Raw genomic sequence first — 23,475 nt, 5'->3', positions numbered from 1 at the left:
CCCCAGGACAGTCCTGGAAGGAGCCGGGCACAGGTGGCCGCCATCCCTGGGGCCTTCCACACCCAAGCTTTGGTGACAGATGTCACCCCGGAGCCAGTGTGTCCTTGTGACGCTGCTTGTCCCACGAGATGGTCTGAGGACAGCAGAAGGGTCTGGGGGCACAGGCCCTCCCCGCCGGGGTCATCAGTTTTGTGTCTGGAGTCGAGGTTGATTGTAGCGTGGTGTAAACATTCTTATACACTTCTCCCCGCTCCGCTTTTTTCCACAAAGAGGGTCCTAAGGGTTGTGCACACTCCCCGCTTCAGACCTGAGGCCACGGCGGGTCCCCAGCCCAGGGCCGGGGGCTCCAGCCGTCGATGTGGCCTGCAAAGTGGCCATCAACAAACAAGTTCCCAACATTCATACACTCCCAATGCCTGCCTAAAATCTGGCCTGTCTGAACACCCTGCAGGTCTGGTCACCCGCGGCAGCGTGGGGCTGTGGCCCGGCCCCCGCGCCTGGGCCCACGCCCTGCCCGCGTCCCTGTGCCCGTGGGTTCTCGAGGGCTGCGTGTCGGCCCCGTGCGCCTCTGCTGGGGGCTCTGTGCAGGCCCGCGTTCCAGATGCTGACTCCGAGGCCCGTGCCGCCCGGAGCCCGTGGCTCCCCGGGGCCATCGCTCGCCCCGTGCGGGCATGCTGGGGACGCTGCGGCTGCTCGGGCGGCCTCACGTGCGGACACCCCCGCCTCCGGGCTGCGGCGCTTACTCATCCTTAGATACTAGTAACACCCGTGACTGGGATTTGCAGCCGTGACCTGCCCCGTCTGCTTCCTCTTGGTCCCCGCTGGGGACGAGCAGGTATGAGGAGGCTTTTACTGGAACAGAACCTACTCTGAGCCAACGTATATTCTCAGGGCAGAAAGAAGCCACTAGAACCCCAGAGTGACAAGACCCAACACTGTGTCTGCCCTGACCTTGGAGGCGGCGAATGCGGCACCTCTCCTGCCGTCCAGAGCACCAGGACATGACCCACACCCTGGGGACACGGGCCTCGCCCCCGCCACCCCCCGGGAGAAGGCTGGTTCCTTCGTATGCTGCCGAGTTCTTCACATCACAGGTGCAGACTGGGCTGCACGCGAACCCGGAGCTGTGACTGTCACTGCGGTTGCCTGAGGCGCCGCAGGAGTCAGTGTTGACACAGTGGCCTCCTCCTCCAGATGTTCCGCCAGGACCTCTGGCACTGGGTCTTTTTAAAGCTCCCCAAGTCACTCCCCTGAGCAGCAGGGATGGAGGGCGGGTTCTGAAGGAGGCGCCTCGGTGGAACCTGGCACGCGAGGGGGATGGTGTGTGTGTATCTGTATATGTAATTACGCAACATTTACGATTTGTATTTATGCTACATGTTATGAGACATTATAACCACTCACACATAATTGCATGTGCTACGTTATAATAACATAACGTACAATTATTTCCACATTACAGTTATCAGTGTGTCACGTAGTCTGTAGGTGCCGGGCGCTGTGTAATCACACCGGGAGTGCACTTCATGCGCAGCTGCTGAATGAGCGCGTGACTGTGCCACTGGCCGGTGTGGCTGGCTGGCTGGGACCTCACTTGGGTGGCATGGGGACGCATCCTGTCCCCAGCCACTGTGCCCCTGCACCCCGCCGGCCAGGCTGTGAAATCATTAAACCGCAGAGGCATCTGGCCAGTGAACGCCCGAGGACCCACTTGCTCTGAAATGTTGGTTCAGAATTGTGCTGGGGTGGACTTTGGAACTTCTGTTTAGAAAAGGAAAGCTTCCTGTGATCTGCCGTTTGAGCTGTTTCACCTCCCTGTTTGACGGGCCAGTGTCTCCCCCAACCCCCACCAGCCCCTGGCTGGTCTGAGGAGTGCTTAGGAAGGACGGAGCAGGCAGCAGCGTGGGAGGACAGACGGAGCTGTCCTCCAGCACGGGGGACGGGGAGGTGCTGGCCTGAGGGAGCTGGGCTGGCAGGAGACCTCACCGTGCTGTCTGGGGGTTCCGGGAGGCCCCACAGAAGCCACCGCCCTGCCCCAGGTGTCACATGGCAGTCCTCGGCATCGCTGTCCTCCCGATGGCCGGGACAGCCCAGGCATGTTTTCTTGTGAAGTCTCCATGTTACGGACCATTAAAGCCCAGTGCAGGCCAAACAAACAGTGTCCCTGGGCCACGATCAGCCCCTTCCCCACCCCACGGTCCAAGCCCTCTGGCCGTAAGGGTGCCAGATCCTGATCCGGTCTGGCTGTGCCCTTGGGAGGGGCACATTCTGGAGGGGCTCCTCCATGCCCTTCATTGCCCAGCGTTGGGGTTGTGTGTGCCTGTGTCTGGCCAGTCCCTGTGACAGTCGGGTGGAGGATGGAAGATGGGTGTGCCCCCAGGACCCACCGCAGGCTGAGTGGTGAAGCGCTCCCCAGAGGTTTTGTTGCTGAGTGGGCTCTGGAAACAAACGGGGAGCACAGGCTTTTCCACACTGAATTCCAAGTTGGCACTGGGAGACTGCATCCGCCCGGTACATTGCTGAGCCCCCCACTTCCCCGCGAGCACCTGCTGGACCACAGCCTGGGGCAGGTGGGGTGTCCTCCCTTCCCTCCCCCTCCTCGCACCCAGCGCAGGGGAAGAGATGCATTGAGATGATGGAGTACGCGTCTGTGCCCCCCGCTTTGTCAAAGGCTGACGTTCTGCCACATCGGCTAGAACCGTTTTAAGGAAATCAAACATGGCAGGCGACGTCACGCGCCCCACCGACCCCGTTCCCCGTCCCGAAAGCTCGCTGGTGCCTCTGCGCCCTCAGCCACAGGCTGGAGGCAGACCAGCGCTCCCCCTTTCCAGCCCGTGTGTGCGTGATGCAGACGTTCGCCTCATTTCCGTCAGTGGTGCTTTGTTTGGGGTCCTCTGCGTGCAGCTGCGTGTCCGTGGCGAGAGAGGCCACACATTCATCAGGCAGACGGACCCTGGCCGGTAGGGTAGCCTCGTTCGCCCCGTTTCCGTGGGAACAGCCTTGGATCTCTTCGTACGCGTGGCCTTGACCTCCCTCACAGGAACTGCTGGTGTGTTGTGTCCTCTGCCTGCTCCCCGGTACCCTGGTTCACACCAGCTTCATCCTCACTTTTCTGGACCCCGGCCCACAGAGCTGGGGGGGCACGGCAGGTGGCCTGCTCCCGGAGTGACGTCGCGTCCTCCCCATGCTTGTTGACGGCCGCGGCCAAGGCAGTTAGCTCCCGGAACTGGGTCTTTGCCGGGGAACGTTCGTTGCACTTTGACGGACGGGAGGCTGCACCCCCAGCTCCCATAGGCTTTTGGGGACCCCGAGTCCCCATCTTTAGCCTGTACATGACTTCGACTTCGGCTCGGTCCTGGGCTGGAGATGCGGTCACTCCCGGGTGCGGCCCTGCCTTTCGGCTCGTGTTTGCACGTTTGCTATCACTGCTCTGTGTTGGAAACAGAGGGGTTATTGCACCATGAACTTGGTGCTGTCGTGATCTAGGGCCTGCACCCCCCGCCCCCCAACTGCTCTACCCTCGAAGACAAACAAGCGGCAGCCTTATGTCCTGTCTCGGAGAGTCGCGAACCGCCCCAGCAGCCCCTTGGTTCGTCCCTGCAACGCCTTTTAAATGCCGGTTTCCAGCACCGGGCGGAGCCCACCTGGGTCCTGGCCACGCCTGGCTCAGGCTCAGAGGCAAGGTGGGGGTGCCACGTTCCCGCCACCTTTAAGACCTGCGTGGCCCTCCCAGGTGACTCTGAGCCCCGCACCCTCCGCGCCCCCGCGTGTCCCGTCTGTGCTCTTCGCGCTTCCCCAACGGGTGTCTTCTCCGTCCCGTAGACCCAGGGCAGCCATGCCGCGGAGCCCCACGTCCAGCGAGGACGAGATGGCCCAGAGCTTCTCCGACTACTCCGTGGGCTCGGAGTCGGACAGCTCCAGGGAGGAGACCATCTACGACACCATCCGGGCCACGGCGGTGAAGCCCGGCAGCACCAGGACGGAGGAGAGCCCAGGCCCCATGCTGGTCATCCGCATCATCATCCAGGACCTGCAGCAGACGGTGAGTCCCGCCCAGCTCGGCCGCGAGCACGCGTGGTGAGCTCCCGCCCAGCTCCGCCATGTGGTGAGCCCCGCCCGGCATGGCCGCGGAGCATGCGAGCATGCGTGGTGAGCTCCGGCCCAGCTCGGCCACGTGGTGAGCCCTGCCCAGCATGGCCGCGAGCATGCGTGGTGAGCCCCGCCCAGCTTGGCCACGTGGCGAGCCCCGCCCAGCATGGCCGCGAGCATGTGTGGTGAGCTCCGGCCCAGCTCGGCCACGTGGTGAGCCCCGCCCAGCACGGCCGCGAGCATGCGTGGTGAGCCCCGCTCAGCGCGGCCACGTGGTGAGCTCTGCCCAGCACGGCCGCGAGCACGCGTGGTGCGTTCCCGCCCAGCTCTGCCACGTGGCGAGCCCCGCCCCACACAGCCGCGAGCACGTGTGGTGAGCCCCGCCTAGCACAGAGCGAGCATGCGTGGTGAGCTCCCGCCCAGCTGGGCCACGTGGTGAGTCCCGCCCAGCTCAGCTGCGAATACACGTGGTGCGCTCCCGCCCAGCTCTGCCACGTGGTGAGCCCCGCTCAGCATGGCCACGAGCATGCGTGCGTAAGCTGGAGGGTGCTTCGGGTCGTTGTGCGCCGACCTGTCCTTCCCCTGGCTTCCTGCCCCGCGTCCTTTTGCTGGTGCCAAGCTCCCCTCCCTCCCCTGCTGCCTGCCAGCTGCCTCACTGCGTGCTGCTGGTGCCTGGGCCACACTGTTCAGTGAGCACCCACTGCGTGCCCGGGCGGAGGCCAGGCCCTCAGGGGAAACGCGGTGAGTGCGTTAGTGAGCGGGGCTCACTGCCCCCTGGCCGTCCCGGGTTGTCCCTCAAGGCCTGGGCCAATTCCGTGTCCTGTGTCGCCCCTGCCACATGCAGGCCTGTTGCCTGTTGGTCCTTGCTGCTGGGTCCACCTGTCTTAGCAGGGCTGGGGTCATCAGCCCTGCTGCCCGTGTGGTGCTGTGCAGCGGGTGCCCTGAATGGGCCATCGAAGGCAAGCGAGTGAGCATCCCCAGGTCACACCACCCGCCCTCCTTCCCAGGGCACCTTAGGACTCTACTCCCCAAGGCCGCATTCCACATTCGCGTCCCTTCCTTGCTCCCCGACTTTTGTCCTTCTGCACCCCCGTCTGGGCCTTCTCCATTTTTCTCACCCTTCTTCCCTCCATTTACCGTGCACCTTTCCATCCATCCATCCATCCATCCATCCACACATCCATCCGTCATTTTGCACCATAGAGATATGTGAGTTGTATTTCGATCTCTACTTTGAGCGATCCTGCTATGTCCTTTGTAGTGTGGCTTTGGATCGCCTTTCGGAGATTTAGAAGGCGTGGAATCCAGTTTCTTTGTGGTTCCATTAACTGTAGCTAAGGCCAAAGAGAGCCCCCCGCCCTGCGCCCCCAGCCGCCTCCTGCCTCCGTTTTCTCTGTGACGCGGTGGGGATAATGAGCCTCACTGTCCTTCGGTGGAGTGGCTTACACGTCTCGATTCCTTTGAGGACACCAGTGTGTGGAGAACTGTTTAAACCACTGGGAGGCCAGGGGCCCTGGGCGGCCAGGTCTCCCCGTGTGGGTCGCCATCCGTCTCATAGGGCAGCTCGCTGATGCCTGACAGGGGCTTTGGTTTCTTACATCCAACCAAAAAAAGCAACAAAGACTCGTAGCCCGCGTTTGTCTCGTGCGTCGTGAGGGCCCCACGCTGCCCCCTTCTGCCACGCGGCAGGTTCTCGTTTCCTATGCAAGGGAGGTCGGCTCGGCCTGGCCTCCTGGCAGATGATGCGTGGCCCTGCGTGCCGTTCTGTGAAGCTGAGAGCTAGCGCCCTCTGCAGTGTCTTTGAGACAGCGGCCCCTCCCCCCTCTGCTCCGCGCTCTCGTCCTGGGGGCAGGGGCGGTGCCGCCCCTCGCTCCTCACGTGGGCCAGTCCCCGTGGCTGCTGCACCGGGCTCCGGAGTGTGGCCGCGGCTTAGACAGCGACGTTCGCCGTGTCGCACGCTGTAGGCGCCCGAGATCGCGGTGTCAGCCGGGGTGGTTCCTCTGAGCTCGGGGCGGATGGAGCCCAGCCCTCTCTCCTAGCTTCTGGCGGCTTGCTGGCGGTCTTAGGGGTTCCTCGGCTTGTAGGGGCAGCACCCCCTTTCTCCTCCCGTCTTCACCTGGCGTGCCCCCGTGTTCACGTCCGTGTCCAGACTTTCCCTGTTATGAGGACACTGTCACTCCGGGTCGGGGCCCAGCCTCCTGCAGCGTGACCCGCCGTAATGAGCGACACCTGCAAAGACCTCGCTTCCGGGCCAAGCGCACGTGCGGGTGAAGGCGCCCCGCCCGCCGCGGCGCGCTCTGCGTGCTCCGTCCACCTCGCGAGGTCAGCGGCCGCCCCGCGTCTATTGCGCAGACCCGGCACCTGCCGAGTTGGTAGGTTTGCCTGGACCACAAGGTCAGGGACGCAGCTGGGCTGCCACCCAGGCGCTTCTGACCTCTGAGCTCCTGCTCCTTCTAGCAGTTTCTCCAGGGAGCCCCCTTGGTGTTTCTCTTGGAGCAGGACATTGTGTCCGCGTGCAGGGCGGGCCTGTGCACCGCCCGCACTCAGTGGGCCCCACCCATGGACACCTGTCTCTGGTCACCTGCAGATGCCCTGGGCGGCTGCTCCCCACCTGCGCTCTGCTCCGCTCGACCCTTCCTGTGGCTGGCTGGCAGGCAGGAGCCGTGGTCCGTCCTCGGGTCTGGTACCCAGGAAACTTGACTTGGGCGACCGTGTCGTTGGGATCGGAGGCCCACAGTTATCTGTCACGTCTGACGGGGCTTGTCTGTGGTCCTGGCATTTCCAGGTCTTCCGTCACGGCCAAGGGTGGATGGGGTGCGGGCTGGAAGTCACGGACTTGCCACTGAAATGAACAAGCAGCCCCACCTGGGTCGGACTGTCACCTTGGAGTCGGCCTCTGGTAGGAGAGAGGAACAGACGGGGTGGTGAGGCGCATGGGGTCAGGTTCCTGGGCGGTGGGGCTCCCGGCTCTGGGTGCCTGCTGAGCCGGCCCCACTGCGAGAGGGACAGGACTCGTACCCTGCAGGCAGGAACCTGGGCACGCAGACCCCGCCCCACAGGACACTGGTTCCTGCCCCATCCTCTGTCCCCCCTCATTTCTGCAGAGATAAAGCAGACCCTTGAGGCCCTGCCGATGGCTGCTCAGCAGGATAGAACGTTAATTCCGTTAATTCCGCCAGAACGAGAAGGCGCAGTTTTCTGCGGACTCGGCCTGGCGCTGCTTTTCCTGGCTCACCGGGGAGTCTCACAGAAGGGACCTGGGAGCGCGACCAGATGGTGCCGTTCCAGTTCTCGGTGGCCCTGCTGTGTTTCTGGAAAGCGCTGGCGATGGCTTTGCAGGCGCCGTGCAGTGTTTAACTTTTTAAGAGTCAGTTCTCGCGGCAAAGGAGGTGACGTTTCTGGAATTGCCTTCCTGCGTGGTTCGGGTAACGCGGCGTCAGTGTGTTTATAGCCGTTGTGTTTGGAGTCGGCTTAGGTGGCCAGATGAAATGGCCAGCTGCACGTGAAATAACAGAGAGCATGAGATGTAAAAATCAAGTCACCCCATGATTCGTTGGAGCCGCGGTTCTCAAAGTGAGTTCCATGGACGGGCGCTAACAGCGCCACCTGGAGATGTGTGAGCCGTGCAGGTCCTGGCCCCCACCTGGGCCCCCGCCTGGGCCCGCTGAGTCAGACGCTTGGCCGGCTGACGGAGGGGTGGCCAATCCGTGTTTTAACAAGGCCGGAATCTCAGAAGCTCTGGACAGGTGACAGAGGTTGTGTGGGGCAACAGGTAGCTATGGATGACCAGAGAGTCTCGTCAATGGTGAGAGTCAAGGCCGCCGGAACCAGCGGCTCGGTCTCGGCTTTCCCTTCTCCAGGCGGCAGGAGGGGCCGGGTTTTCACCCCGAAACTCCATGGGGTGCCGGATGGAAATGCTTTGCCGTCTCCGGACACACGCCCGGGTGGGCTGCTCGGGGCAGCCGGGTCCCTAACCGGGTGTCTTCGTCCTTCCCCGCAGAAGTGCATCCGGTTCAACCCAGACGCCACGGTGTGGGCCGCGAAGCAGCGGATCCTGTGCTCGCTGAGCCAGAGCCTGAAGGACGTGCTGAATTACGGGCTGTTCCAGCCGGCGTGCCGCGGGCGGGACGGCAAGTTCCTGGACGAGGAGCGGCTGCTGCGGGAGTACCCCCAGCCCACCGGCAGGGGTGTGCCCTCCCTGGAGGTACCGCGCCCCGCCGTCCGTCTGGTTGAGAAATCCCCCCCAGACTGAAACCTTGGGCTGGGGTCCCGAGGTCGCACCTGCACTGGGCGTGAAGCGCCGACTGTCATGCCGTTTTCGTCAAGTCCATGGTCGGCATTTGTTTCCTGACTCGGGATGTTCAACAGGTTTCGTCGGGGAGAAGTCTGGGCGTGAGCTCACCATGGGCCCCCCTCACCCCCGGCATGTGTCCCAGGACCTCTGTGTTCCGTTCCGGGGCTGCAGGTCAGGGCTCCCTTCCGCCTCCCGACCAGCCTCCCTGCCCTTGGGACCTGGCGTCTGTTCAGGCTCTCGGCCCAGGGATGACCGGGGTGACCTCCGAGCAGTGAGAGCCAGTCGCGTGTCCTTGGGCCACCGTGGTGATGTGGGGCGTACGTGTCGGGCGGCCTTACCCACGTCCACGTGAAGCGTGACCGCAGGCCTCGCTGACCCCGGCTCGCTGCACCTGCGGTGACAGGGTGTGCAGCCACACGCTGGGTCGGGACAGCCACACACGCAGCTGCTGGACACTTCTGCCCCCGCGCAGCACGTCACTGGTGTTCGGCGACGGCGTGTTTCGCCGTGATAAGCACCCGGGCCGCCAGCATGGGTCAGGGTGGCAGCTGAGCCACCCGGGCGGGTCCTGCGCTGTCCTCGTGAGTGGAGACGGCCAGCCGGTGACGTCACGGGCGTGCGCTCAGAGCCGAGGCCGTGACCCACCTGCACGGCTCTGGGTGTGAGGGTGACCGTGGAGCAGAGACTCCTGGGGGCTCCGGGTAGGCGGAACCCGCGTGGGACCGGTGGGCCTCAGAGGGGAAAGGCTGGCACCCCTTGACAGAGGCGTGGGGGGTGGGGGCATATGCAGGGCCGAGTGTCACAGCGGCTCCTTCTCGGGGCCACGCGGACATGCGGACCCACCTGACTCTGCAACCAGAGGGTGGCGGTGACCCCACGGCGGGCCTGGCCCCCACACGCCGGGCCGGTTCAGGGGGTGCCGGAGCCGTGGATAGCCTGCCCCCCGGAACTTGCCGACTGCGCATCTGCTTTATTTTGGCAGCTACGCCGGGTTTCGGTCTGTGTGACAAAGGGGCACTGTCTGTTGGCCGTGTCCCTCCGGGAACTCGACACGGGATCGGCCTCAGGTGTCAGCGCTGGCTCCCGGGCTGCCCGGCAGCTTCGCTGCACGCGAAGGCATTGTCACACTGCCACATCGTGATGCCCCCGTTCGAGCTCCTCAGGGTGTGACAGGGTCGCGGGAAGGGGGAGAGGGGGCAGGCGGCGTGCGTCCAGCCCCAGGCCTGTGCCCGGCAGCTCACGCTCAGGCCTCGCGCCACCCTGGGAGCTCTGCGTCCTCACTCCGTAGGACTGAGTCTGGGGCGGGGAAAGCGTCCAGCCTCTAGGCGGCAGAGGCCTCCGCTCGGAATCCCAGTGAGCCCCGCTGTCGGCGTCCTGCCGAACCCCCGTCCCCAGCACACTGACGACAGCGGGGCCAGGGCTCCTGGGAGCGGTGCAGGTGACCGAGAAGTGCTGGGGATCAGGGAGCCGCGTGACACCGGGGCTCTGTCCCCGGGCGCTGTCCCTCCGGCCCCAGGGGTCCTGCAGTGTTATTTCCGGTGCTGAGGGCGGGATCTGTGGCCTACGTCCGCGGGAGGAGGCGGCCTCGGCACCCGTCGGCGATGCTGCTTCCGCGAGGGGCACGGCGTGGAGGGGCCTCGGCGTGCGGGGCGGTGTCCTCGCGTGTCCTCGGCGCCGTGCTGGCTCAGGCCGAGCCCATCAGAGCCGTGGCCGCCAGTGACGTGGGGGGCCCGACCCGGGACTTTGGCCTCGTGGGTCGCGCCCATCTCTTGTCCTGGCCGGTCACCTGGCGGCTGCAGGGTCTCAGCACAGTTGCTCTCGAGGTGTCCGGGGTGTCAGGGTGGGGGGTGCCGTGGGTTGGCCCCTGAGCCACGTAGGCAGAGGGCCGGCTTCCCTCCGAGCGGCCGTGTGACATACTCACTTGTCCTCTGTTCTCTGCCAGTTCCGATACAAGAGGCGGGTCTACAAACAGCCCAACCTGGACGAGAAGCAGCTGGCCAAGCTCCACAGCAAGGTACGCAGGCGCGGCTGCCACCCGCACCTCCGGCCGAGATCGGGGTGCTCCCGGGGCGGGGTTCTTCCGGCCTGACAACCGTACCCTCCCCAGCACCCACAGGGTTCCCCCCAGGGGTGCCCTTAAATACCGTTGCCATCTTCTGCGTAAGGCGGACACATTAGGTGACGACCTGTAGGTGACTTAGTCTCACGTAGGGAGGAACCTACTTAGGGCGCGTCTCTCCTGGGTGTTTCTCGGAGGGAAGGGGCGGCCCCCATCTCTGAGCCACTGCTGTTGAAGCAGAAGACAACCCCGGAGTAGGTTTCGGCCGCTGCCACCAGAGGTGAGGGTCCCACTCACATCAACGCACCAGCGAGACGTGCGGGTAGGGCAGGCGGGGGGAGGGGTGTCCACTTAAGGAACGAGCCCTGGGCGGTGTCCGGGGAGCACCCGGCTCCTGGCTGGACGTGCTGTGTGCACCTGCTCCCAGGGGGCCCGTGCCACCTGGCCAGCATGCGGCGGGCACGCCCGCGCTCCGTCAGGGGTGCCGTACGTGTCCGGGGGTGCTGCGGCGTGTGGTGGGCACCTCACTGAACGCCAGGGTGTGGTGCCCGGGGATGCTCACAGATGCCACCCCACCCCACCCCCGAGAGGCTGTCGCTTTCTCCGTGGAGCCAGAGCCACGGGGCTGCCTGGTCGGCTTCCTCGGCCGGCGCTGCTGCTGTCCAGGTGAGCTCACCTGTGCCGTGGGCTCACACAGGGCTTTCTCAGGCAACACGGCGCCCTTGTTTGTGTTCCGTCCTTCGTTTGTGTCGGGATGGACACATGGGTTCCTGCTACAACACACCATTATCGTAATTTATTTCTGTGCTCGAATCGTTTGATGTGGCTGGTGGTGGCCCTCCTGCCTGGCTCTCTGCCTTCTGGAGTGGCCCCGCTGTCCTCGAGCGCTGGCGACTTTCTGGGAGGACGAGATGCTTGGTTTCCTGTCGCGCCTTCCCTGCCCAGGCCCCGAGCCCCTGGCACCATGATGCTAAGACCCTGGATCTCGGATCTTCTCATTATCCTCTGGTGTGTTGACGAATGATGCTCGTGAATGTTAAAAAGTGTCTGTTAGTCAAAAGCAGGGAAAGTATTAAATGAAACCAAAGGCATCTGTGTTTCTGGATGCCTGTTGACTTTTCGTGGAAGGCGTTGGGGTGGAGAGCCAGCCCGTGTCAGTGGCCGAAGGGTCCGGGGAAGCCACTGTTCTCAAAACTTCCCTCCAGGGCTTTCCAGGAGAGGCGTGTGTGGGGACCGAGTGTTGAGCAGGGTGGAGGCGTATGGGTTACTGTGATTGCGACCCACGAGCTTAGCTGTCTGCTTCATGGACAGAAAACCCTTACTCGTCTCACAGATGAGGCTGGGGACACGTCCCTTCCCGTCGGGGGTGACCCGTTGGTCGTTCTGATCTCCTGAGAAGTGAATGAATGTCCTTCTTCACTTTGAATCACTTGGTGACCAGGTGTCCCTGTTTCTGCCTGTGTGGTCACGGGCTTTGCCGTGGTGGCCCGGCCTGAGCTCAGAAAACACAGACGTGGGTCTGTGGGCCTCACTCACCAGCGCAGAGTCAGGTCTGGGGGGGGGGGGACCCTGGCCACCGTAGCTATTTGCGGTGGTCCAGGCAGGAAGGAGTGTCCCCTGGCTCTTGGCAAGGACAGTGAACCGTGAGGATTTGTCAGTCATCCAGGAGAGGCTGGCCGCGTGTGCCACATGCCGAGCTCTGTGCTTGTCCTGGGGTTCCGGAGGCAGAAAGCCACCGCTTGGGGAGCCCAGGGTTGGCAGTGGCCCCACCAAGGGACGGCCCCCCTGAGCATCTTGTGTAACAGACCTTCCCATGGCTCGTGAAGGCACGTCTTGTAAAGGAGCTTTTTTTTTTTTTCCTTTTTAGACCAATCTGAAAAAATGCATGGATTACATTCAGCATCGCTCGGTGGAGAAAATCGTGAAGATGTTGGAACGAGGCTTGGATCCGAATTTCCACGACCTGGAGACGGGAGGTAGGGGTCGGCGGCCGAGGGCGCCGTGCGCTTCCCGGAGCGCAGGCTCCGCTGGGCCGGGCCGGGCCGGGCCAGTCCACATCCGCGTGTGTGGCGTGCAGCACCGCGCCCCGGGTTTAGAGGGCTGCGTCTCTCCTCCCTGAGTTCCGCATGAGCCCGCGTCGGCTCCCACGGTAGCCCCAGCAGCCAGCACGGGCCTGGCACACAGTAGGCGCTCAGCGCACGCCTGCTGACTGAGCAAACGCACGCAGGGACGATTGACGGCGGGCGCGGGCTGGAGCGTGCCGGCCTCGGGAGACTCGTGCACACACGCGCCCCTGCTGGAAACCAGAGCCCTCAAACCACGCGCGGGGTTAGGTGGCCAGGGGTCCTCGGTCTGGCCGGCGCTGGCATTTGGGGCCGGGCGGCTCTTTTTCATTACCGTTATTTTTTGACAGTTCCCAACGAGCAGTAACTTTTTTCTCTTTTTCCTCGGTGTTAAGCTGAGATGTGGTTGTCTTGTAACACCGCGTTAGTTGCTCAGGCGCACGATGCAATGATCTGACGTGTGTGTGTGTGCCGTGCTGTGGTCCCCACGATGTCTAGTTAGCATCCATCGCCTCACGCGGCGCGTGTTCTCCTGTGGCGAGAACTCGTAAGGTCTGCGCTCGCAGCGACTTTGAGGCGCAGGACACAGCAGCATCAACTGCGGCCCTCCCGCTGAGCGTCGCACTCCCCGGCCTACCCATCCTGCAAGTGGGAGGGCGTACCTCTGACCCGCTCCCTGCGTCCCCCACTGCCCCGCCTCCCCACCCCGCCGACAGCTGCCAATCTCTTCTCTGTATCTGTGAGTCTGGTTTTTCACATTCCACGTATGAGATCCTACGGTGTTTCTCTTTCTATGTCTGACTCGCTCCACTTAGCATAATACCCTCGAGGTCCATCTGTGTTGTCACAAATGGCAGAATTTCCTTTTTTATGTCTGATTAATAGTTCATTGTGGGACTGGACAGTTCTTTATGGTGGGGGCTGTCCCCTGCGTCGTATAGTACAGCATCCTTGTCCCCCATCCCCAGACGCCAGTAGAATCCACTCCCAGTTATGACAACCAAAAATGTCTCCAGAAACTGCCTAGCGTCCCCTGGGGATGGAGGCACAGTCACCTGCGTGAGGGTCCTGTGCCAGTGGGGCACGTTGACCCCGGTGGCCCTTGGTGTGAGCCTGTCGTGGAGGGGAGGCTGCTGCGGGAGTCTCCACTGCAACTCGGAGCGTTGGCCCTGGCCGCCGGGTCACCCTGGGCCTGAGAGCGTTTGTCTGGGACTCAGCGAGTGGGGGGCCCCCTCCCCCCTCCTTGGGTGGGCGAGCCCTCCCCCTGCGCCATTGGCACACAGACCCGTCCCACCTCATGGTTATTGAGCCCACCCCGCCTGAGAAGCCACCTGTGGGGGCTCCTCTGGCCCCCGAAGCTAGCAGGGGACCCCCCACTTGGTGCCCTTCCAGCACGCAGTCTCCCCTCGGGGCACGGTGATGCCTGCGTCCCCCAGTGTATCTGCATGGGGTGAGACGGCGGAGGGCACGGCTCTGCCTGTGGCCTCGATGCCTGAGACGCCAGGCGACAGGAGAGGGCGAGCTCACGCGGAGGGAACGTGGGACCAACATGAGAGGAGCGGACTGTTTAGATGGAGGGGCAGGGGAAGCGGCCGAGGGCGCACGGCAGGGGGTGGCCTGTGCACGGCCCCAGGCCAGTGGCGGAGAGCCCGCCCCCTCCCGCGTGACCCCAGGCTGAGAGCCCGCCCCCTCCCGCGTGACCCCAGGCGGAGAGCCCGCCCCCTCCCGCGTGACCCCAGGCTGAGAGCCCGCCCCCTCCCGCGTGACCCCAGGCGGAGAGCCCGCCCCCTCCCACATGGCCCCAGGTGGAGAGCCCGGCCCCTCCCACGTGACCCCAGGCGGAGAGCCCGCTCCCTCCCACGTGACCCCAGGCGGAGAGCGGCCCCTCCCACATGGCCCCAGGCGGAGAGCCCGCCCCTCCCACGCGGAGGGAGCGTTGGGGGACGACGCGGACACGGGCCGAGCCGGTGCCCGGGCCAGACCCCAGAAGGAAACCCGCGTCTTCACTTTCGTCCCTGTAGGGGGTGGAGTGTCGGAGGCCGATTGGTGCTTCCGCCCGTAACAAACACGCGGGGGACCCGGTGGCATGCCAGAAGCCGCAGCCAGAGCAGCACGGGGACGTCGCCTGGGAGGGGAGCCCCAGGGAGGGGACCCGGCCTCGGAGAGTCCCGGGACAGACCGCTCCCCTCCTCGGCCTCTCCGAGGCCCGCCCTGGGACTCGTGGAGGACCCGGGCCTGCACGCCCGTGTGCGTGTCTGCGTCGGATGACGGTGCCGACGGGGCGACGTGAGCATCGCTTGGGCGCGGTGCGCCGCGCCGGGGTTTGCCAGGCGGGCGCGTCTTCCATCGGCGGGAGCTCAGCAGGTGCCGTCTCCGTCCCCACAGGGAGCAGCACGGTTGGCTTCGGTGGGCCGGCTCCAGAGACGCGCAATGCGGCCAGCTCGTCCCAGCTCTCCTGGGACAGCCTGGGCTGCACGCAGGGCCGAGCCGGGGGGCGGGGGGCAGCACCGGATGGGGGGATGCATGGGGTGACGCATGGGGTGGGATCACATCCCAGGGGCACGACCTGGTGATGAAGGCAGAGCGGCCCGTGTTGCTGCCCCGTCTGGTGCGCGTCCTCATGGAAATGTCATTAAGTGACGACGACATCGGTATTAGAAACAAGGACTCGTCCCCCGCTCTGCTGGAGTCTCTGGGGCGAGGCGTTTAGCAGTTCTCCTCCTCACCGCATCCCCAGACTTCGCGAAGGCAGCGTCTCAACAAAGCTCAAACTGTCGTCTCTGAAAGTAAAACGGTTTTCACGGATGGAGCCGGCCTTGCCGAACGCCTGTGGTTCTGACTTCATTTACGGGCTCCGACGACTAAGTCGCTTCTAGGGCCGATGGCTCAGCAGCCTGTCGGGGGAACGGTGTTTGTCATCTGTGCGGAGATGGTTCTGCTGCCTGTCACTGCAGCCGGGCGCCCAGGGACCGTCCTGGGTCCCACGGGATCCAATTAGAAGGTTTCGCAGGCCCTCTGGCACACTGTGTGCTGACGGCACCCGCCTGGTCCTCATCGGCTGTCCCCCGCAGTGCCTCGGTGGGTCCCCGAGTGAAGTTCTTCAGGAATAAATGCCTCAGAGAGGGGCAAAGTACGAGGAGACACGGTTCCGGGCCTGGTCAGCGTCCAGGGCAGCGAGCACACAGGTCATCTGTGCAAGTGCTGGTGGCCCGTGGGTGGCCAGCTCGTGACTCCCGGTGCTGCCTCCCGGCTCGACCGGGTGACCCGCTGGTCAGCGCGGTTCCCAGTATTGACGCCCGTGACCGAGGCAGCACCCCAGCAGCATAGGCAGCCATTTTTGAGCTGTTGGTGTCTGCGCCCCCCACGTGTCAGGCTCAGGAAGGTGCCACGCATCACGTACGGGACCGAGGGAGAGGGACTCGGGGTGGGGGAGCCACGGAGGCAGGGACGGGGACACTGGGGACATCGCGAGAGCTGGCCGGAGGGAGAGGGCTCAGTGTGAGGACACACGGTGACCCCCGACGTGCACACGGCCCTGGGCAAGCCGTCTCCCCACTGGCAGCAGCTGTCACCTGTCACCGTCACCTGCAAGGGCAGCCTTCGTTGTCGTTACGGGGTCGTGGGGACAATAGCACACGCTGCCCCCCATCCCCGTACCGATGGGGCCTCGTGAGCTCGGGGCCGTGCCTTGGCATCTGTCATCGGCGAGGCCTTACTGTCCTTCCTCTGGTCCAGGATCCCCTGTGACCGTTGGTCATCATGTCTGTTGGCCCCGTGCACCATGACAGTTTCTGGGGCTTTCTCGTTTTTGTCGACCTTGACGGTTTTGAGGAGGACCGGTCCTGTATTTTCTAGAACATACCCACATTGGGATTGGTCTGCAGTCTTTCTCACGATTAGACCTGGGTCGTGGGTTTGGGTGGGGGGACAGGGATGAGTGGCCCTTCTCATCCCATCCCGTCCGAGCGCGCGCCCTCGACGCGGCTTATTCCCGTGACGTTCGCCTTGTTCACCTGGCTGTGCCAGGGTCCCCGCCACCCCATGCCCTGTGTGCACTGTCCTTTCTGGAAGGACGTCCGAACAAAGCCCCTGTCTGGGGAGCGGGGAGCGGGGTCCCACGTCCTGGAGGGTGCAGGGGCCCCACCAGTGACTTGCGCTTCCGCAGAGGCCAGCATCTTCTCCCCGCTCGCGCATTCGCGTGGTCATTTTACCAGCGTGGCCTCGTGGCGTTTGGTTTGTAATCCGAGTCGTGACCCAGCGCCAGTCTGTGCATTTGCTGCTCTGCTGGTCCCAGCTCTGGCCACGGGGCGGGGGAGGGGTCTCCTCCTGTCGGCGCCTGGGTCTCGCTGGCACCCCCGCCTGTGTGAGTGGTTATATTTTTTTTTTCCGTGTCCTTGCTTCCTAGCAGTGGAGGTCCAGGTTCATCATGGGTTTCTTCTGCTCTGGTCTGAGACTCAGCCACCCGCCAAGGAGCTGAGGCAGGACGGTCACAGGCGCCAAGGTCTTGGTGCTGGGTGCTCGCTGCTGCCGGCGTACACCTGCTTCCAGGCCCCCTCTGCCAGCAGCGCCAGGTGTGAGTGCGTGTGTGCACGCGTGTGTGGGAATGCTGCTGTGTGTAGCCGCCTGACTGTAGCTGACCGAGAGGTCACGCTGGCATCCCCCACCCTTGTCCATCGCTACACGCAGGTTCCAGTTTCGCCCCCTCACTCCTCTGTAGCCTCCCCCCCCGCCCCCGGCAGCCGTGGGGCACCTGCCGGCCACTGTCTGCTGGCCACTCGTCTAGTTGCTCGGTGCCGGTGTGCAGGTGCGGTGGCTCCCAGGTGGCCGGCACCCACGCCCGCCGTGAGAAGCGGCTTTACTGGCCGGAGGGCGGCGCCCGCGTGCACTTCCTCTGCCTTTCGTCCCACAGACTCCACTCGTTTCCAAGGTGACGTAGGTCGTCCCACAGACTCCACTCGTTTCCAAGGTGACGTAGGCCAGCAGCCCCTCCCCCGAGGCCCTGCAGCGAGGCTGTGTCTTCCATTCGTAATGCAGGCTGATGTCACATTTTGCAGTCTGTCCTGGGGTCCCCTGGGCAACTTTAGGAATTTTTAAAATGCATTTTTAAAATTTAAATGTGTCGAGGTTCAATCTGTGCCATAAAGTTTACGGATTCTTGACGAATGTTTGGTCTTGTGTGTGTACGGTTTGTGTGATCCGTGTATCCGCATTCGTATGCCATCATAGAGTCACACAAAATGCTTTTGCCGCTCCAAAAACTCGTGTCTGTTCTTCACCTGCTCCCGCTGGCCGTCCCCAGAGCCTCCGCCGCCACCGGTCCATTTGCCATTTCCATCGTTCATCTTTCCCAGAGTGTCCTACACTTGCGGCCACACAACGTGTGCCTCTCCAGCCTGGCTTCTTGCACTTAGCAGAGCGCGTGTAAGATGTAGCCGTACCTGTCTGTGACTCAATGTTTTACTGCATGGATGTCCCCGTCTGGTTTATCCATTTGCTTGTCGAAGGGTTTCTCGTTTGCTTCCTGTTCGGGGTAAATGACGATGAAGCAGCTGCGGACATCGTATGCACGTAGCGGTGGACATACAACTTCCAGACCTGTTGGATGGATAGCGACGAGTACGATTATTGCGTCCTACGGGAAAAGCATTTTTCAGTTTAGTGAGAACCCGCCAAACCGACTTCCGACGTGGCTGGGCCATCTGCATCCCTGCTGGGAGCCTGTGAGTTCGCTCGGCTCGGCGTCCTTGCCAGCGCTGGCTGTTGTCGGCCATTCTAACAGGCGTGCAGCAGGACCGACTCATGGCTGTTCTGAGGCTTGAGTTTTTGCTCGCCCAAGATGTCCTAGACTTTACAAGTTCCTGATCTGGTAGATCCCACCTGCCTGCTTCGAACCGTGTGAGTAAGTGTGTTACGTGCGTGTTTCATTGCCCAAAGCTCTAGTTGCGAGAATCGGGCCACAGGGCACTTCTTGGAGTCTGCTCTCTTTGATCCTGCTCTGAGAAAGACAAAAATCACACTCTGTCACCTGTGCCTTCCCCCCGACCCGGTGGACCATGGGGCCCCATAGCGCATGCCCCTCATGGTCCTTGTCAGTGGAACCAGCGACCCCCAGGACGCCTGCCTAGGGAGCAAGAACCATGCACGTTTCGGTCGCTTGACCTTGACGCGGCCCCTGTGTGCGCGTTGCCTTGGCGGACCCGCGTGAGTGGCGACTGTATGAGGGTGATGCCGTCAGTCTCATTCTCTTTCACAGTCTGGCCGAAGTAAGAACCAAACATTCTCGCGGACGGGGGTCCCTGCGCTAAAGTGCTAGGAGGTTCTGCGATTGCGCGTGATTCGCGTGCAGTGTTCGGTGCTGGAAGACGGCATGGCGTGCAGGGCGAGGCCGGAGGCACTCGCGGACCTGAGCAGGAGCGGTCTGTTCCGAAGACGGGTGTCGCCTGTGCTTCTGGTGTCCTAGCCTGCCGGGCAGGGAGGTCTTCGCAGTGTGCAGTCCAGGCAGGGAACCCTGGCTCTGGGGTTCAGGGCTTCTGAAAAGCGGCAGCTGCGCCCAGGCAGGAGTTCGCGGGTTCTGGGCCCAGGGCCAGGCTCTTCCTGCTTGGGACTGGGGTGCGGTCTCTCCGTCAGGAATATTTTGGTAACGCGTTCTTCACTAAGGGGAACTGAGTGCACAGTCTGCTCCCTGTCACCTTCAGCTCAAATGTTAATCTTCCGTGCTTTTGCTCAATACGTTTTGAGCTGCGTCCGCAAATGTATGCATCTCTATCAGTCGTCCTGTCTACCTTTTTGCATAGCCACCTTTTCCTCCCTTCCTTTCTCCCTCCTCCCTGTATCTGCTCACCCACCTATCCAGCAGTGCCGTCAGGCTGTTTCTGAGTCCCAGGTGCTGCATGTTCGGGCGGACCCAGGAAGTCCCCACTCCCGCCGGCCACCCCAGCTGGGACACTGGGGCCACTTCTGAGGTTGTACTCTGAGGTTCCAGTATATGTTAAAATGGAAGGAATTTCAAAATGCCAAAACCAAGGAATATTTTCAAAGGATCACCGTGCCAGGTAGTGCTCTTCCGAAGCTGCCTGGAGGAGTGATCACGTGTCAGTCATTGTACGTACACGCAGCGTGACCCCGCAAGGTCACAGGTTTTCAGTTGATTGACGAGCATCTGCCCGTCAGCCCCATGTGGGGCCTCACTGGACGTCCCTGCTCTGAGCGAGTGGTCTAAGCTGGGGGCCCTCCTGACCTCAGGGGGCAGGGGAGAGGGGTCCAAGCCCGGCCTGAAAGGCCCAGTCTGCGGCATCACTTGAGGAGGCTCCGGCACCCTCAGGAAAGCCGCCACGTGTCATTAGAGGGCCTGGATGTCGTCAGAGGGCTGGAGCTCCCCATCTTGCATGTCAGACAGGCACACGGCCGTTAGCCAGTTGGTCTGGTTCTCTCCACGTGCTATGGCTCCGCGGTGCTCGCGTGCCTAGCACTGTCCACTGGGGCGTGACTTGGCCAAAGGGGGCTGTAATTTGCTGTCGGAGGTCATGATTTTTTACCGTTTGCCACCCCACCACCTTTCTGAGACGGCATTCACATTTTAAAACGATGACGAGGTCATCAGCCCCAAGATCAGGGCAGTGTAAACTTGAAAAGGCTCGCCTTCTGCCCACGTAGCTTTTGCCTTGGCCAAGTGTGGATGGGAGAATGAGAGAGAAAAATCCTAGTCGTTTTGAAGGTTGCGGGGTTTGCCCTACACGTGCGTCAGCCAAATATGCACTGACAGCGAGTTCGAGGCGGCCGGCTTCCGTCCCCTGCTGTGAAGGGACGATGCTGGCGGCCCCGGACGACCCAGTCCTTCCACACCCTAAGGGTCACCCCTCGACCCACCACCCTCCCGTGCCCCTTCTGCTTTAAGGGGCAGAGACCCCGCCGATGCCTTGGCCACGTGAGATGGTGAGGCCCTGGGGGCTCCCTCACCCCTCCGGTGGACGCGGGTCGCTCCTCGACTGTGTGTCTGCATTCCTCCCCCATTTCCGCGTCCCTGCCCCTACGTGGAACTGCTGCCACATTCCAGGCCAGTGGCCACACCCACAGACCCCTCGCAGTGTCATGCCGTAATCATGTTTTGTGTGCAGCAAATGTCCCCACCACTACCACAGGCCCTTGCTTGTCCCAGAAAACTATTTTTCTTTAGAATCCCTGCATGAGAAGGTCCCTGTCATAGGTATCCCATACATGTGTGTATAGCGACAGTCACGACCATCGTTTGTGACTGGGAATGCGGGAAGCGAACCGCCTTTATCGGCAACAGTGTGTACACTGTATCACGCATGCGCCCCAGACTGTCTCAGGCGTCCCGAGCTGTATCACGCGTGCGCCCCGGGCTGTATCACGCATGCGCCCCGGGCTATATCACGTGTCCTGGGGTGTATCATGCATGCGCGCCGGGCTGTATCACGTGTCCCGGGCTGTACCACGCATGCGCCCGGGCTATATCACGTGTCCTGGGCTGTATCACGCATGCGCCCTGGGCTGTACTGCGCATGCCTCAGGCTGTATCACGTGTCCCGGGCTGTACTGCGCCCTGGCTCCGCCGCGTACTAGTTACTAGGGGCCCGGCGAGGTCCTCTCATCTCTTCACAAAAAGTCTAGGTGAACCCTGCGGCAGAGTTCAGGGCACTGAGGGCTGTGCCCCTTTACTGATAAACAAATGCGGGAATTAGAAAGGTAGGAGTAGTCCATCTATATTCAGGGCGAGGTTGCCTTTCGCGGGATGCGAGCCAGACGGTGGTCAGAGGGGTACTCGGCCCCCTCAGCGTGCCCCAGTTCTTCTAGTCTCAAAATATGCTCGGAGACAGAACGACTCCTTGACAGCGTTTCTGGGTCACGGGAACCCCTGGGGTGCCCGCTGCCTTCTGCATTTTCTGCAATGCAAAAGCCTCTGGTTAACCATGTCACAATAATGTGTCCTGCTTGACAGTGGCAGTGGTGGCACGTGAGGCAGATTGCAAGAAGGGAAGGTGTGCGATAGCAGATACCGACGTCTCCGGTGGCAGCCAGCTGCACGCTGGTCCAGAGTCACCTGCACAGGGCGTGTGTGGGGTCTACATCGGCCCCAGGGAGGCGGGCTTCACCATCTCGGCCCTGGGCTTCTGCCCCCTGGTGTGCTGGTCCATCGTCCTGCCCTATCATGATGGCCGTTCAGGCCTCTGCCCGTCCAGATCAAGACCTCCACGGGGCACGACTCTGTGTCTCTCTCACGTCCTCGTCCCTGCATCCCCTTCCTGGCGTGGTCCCAGATACCGTAAACGTGAACTTGAAATGTTGACATCGCCGCCATCATCACTTGCTCCCCCTGTGAGGGGAAATCGATGGCACTGCAGGGCTTTGTGTCCTGAGGGCGGAGGCAGTTGGCAGCTCCTACCGCTGGCTCACAAAGTGACAATGTTGAAACCCAGCCTCTGCGCCATTCCGATCTGCACGTGGCCCCAGGCGTGACTGCCATCGTCACCGGGTTTGCCGGAGCCATGCCAGCTGCGTGGACTGTCGGGTGGGGGCTGATACCCCAGGGGTCACTTTTCGGCGTCTGAACTTGGCTAAGCGAGCCGTGTGGCCTGACTGCTTCCCTCAAGTCCTGGTTCTAAAGCGCGTGTGTTTGCGTCCCTCAGAGACCCCTCTGACCTTAGCCGCTCAGCTGGCCGACCCCGTGGAGGTGATCAAAGCTCTCAAAAACGGCGGGGCCCACCTGGACTTCCGCGCCAAAGATGGCATGACGGCCCTGCACAAGGCCGTCCGGGCCAGCAACCCGGTGGCCCTGAAGGTATGTTCGGAGCCTGCCTTGCATGGGCGCCGCCCCCTCCCCACTGCTCCTGTCTGTTGACCCCTCCTCATCTCACGCCAGGCAGCCTGGGTCACCCCAGTTGTTCCAACTAGAGCTTGGGATGCTTGTGTCTGCAGCCGGTGCTGAAACCCACCCCTTCGTGGGAGGGGGCTGTGACCCCAGCCCGCAGGCGTCCAGCCGCCTTCTGTGGTCACAGTCATAGCCCCTGGGTGTTGGGAAGCCCCTGATAGGGTGTGACACTGTCCCATGGGCCTGCTTTATTGGGCACAGCAATGTGTCTGGGGCTCTGTCCGAGCCCCAGAGCCGGGGCGGGGGTGCCCTTGGAGTTATGTGTAGGGAACAGTGCTTGCCCCTCCGCACCCCCAGGTGCACCGAGGTGGTGTGTGCTGCAGTTCCAGTTTCAATGGTGTGACTTTCCTCCAAAAGATGTCTTCACTTTATGGCTCTCGGCCGGCACCCGGGGTCCATGGTCACAGTGGGTGTCACTGGGGGTCACAAGTCCCCACCTCCCGACGTGCAGGCTCGTCCTGCATGCCGTGCCTGGCACCATGTGCTACTTCAGGGCCGGGAACGTCCTTGTGTGATGTCGGGACCTCCTTAGTGGGGGAGGCCCCGGGAAGCCCTGGACCGGAGGGCCCGGGGACGAGTGACCCTCGTGCTGTGTTCTCTGCTCTTTCTCTCCCTGCTGACGGGGCTGTGAGGCCAGAGTCCCCATGCCTGCTGTTTTTCCAGACCCTTTTAGATCTCGGCGCCTCCCCGGATTATAAAGACAGCTACGGCCTGACGCCGCTGTACCACACGGCCGTCGTCGGGGGCGACCCCGGCTGCTGCGAGCTGCTGCTGCATGAGCATGCCTCCGTGTGCTGCAAGGACGAGAACGGCTGGCACGAGGTCCACCAGGTGCGTGGCGCACCTGCCCCTCGTCCCCGTGTGGGGCGGGGCAGGCCGTGGGTCACACCCGGCATTGCATCACTGGCATTCTGGAATAGGCCTGTTTACCCATAAAGGTACATTCCTGGCTTCACTCGAGAAATCGAAAGATCTGGGTAGCCCGTTGCATTTCTGGATGGCAGCAGCCAAGGAGCTGTGGGGTGCACAGCCCTTCATAAGCGCCGGGAGCTCACCGGCCTGGCGCCCCAACAGAGTGAGG

The 23,475-nt window shown here is 62.8% G+C and overlaps 1 protein-coding gene across 2 annotated transcripts in view; it reads left to right on the top strand.

Annotated features, from left to right (window-relative positions):
* SHANK2 (SH3 and multiple ankyrin repeat domains 2) overlaps positions 1-23,475 on the top strand; it is a 303,870-nt gene that overhangs the window by 27,450 nt on the left and 252,945 nt on the right. For both annotated transcript variants that reach the window (XM_036220412.1, XM_036220411.1), the window contains 6 exons: positions 3,823-4,042; positions 8,090-8,293; positions 10,326-10,397; positions 12,310-12,418; positions 22,153-22,304; positions 23,058-23,225. In XM_036220412.1, coding sequence (XP_036076305.1) covers positions 3,836-4,042; positions 8,090-8,293; positions 10,326-10,397; positions 12,310-12,418; positions 22,153-22,304; positions 23,058-23,225 — 912 coding nt within the window. In that variant the 5' untranslated portion in view covers positions 3,823-3,835. The remainder of the gene's footprint in view (positions 1-3,822; positions 4,043-8,089; positions 8,294-10,325; positions 10,398-12,309; positions 12,419-22,152; positions 22,305-23,057; positions 23,226-23,475) is intronic.

The sequence above is a fragment of the Rousettus aegyptiacus genome, unplaced genomic scaffold, assembly GCF_014176215.1.
Source record: "Rousettus aegyptiacus isolate mRouAeg1 unplaced genomic scaffold, mRouAeg1.p scaffold_m13_p_5, whole genome shotgun sequence".
NCBI classification, from domain to species: Eukaryota; Metazoa; Chordata; class Mammalia; order Chiroptera; family Pteropodidae; genus Rousettus; species Rousettus aegyptiacus.
Note: the sequence above shows the minus strand (reverse complement) of the source record. Positions and strands in the feature narration are given on the sequence as shown.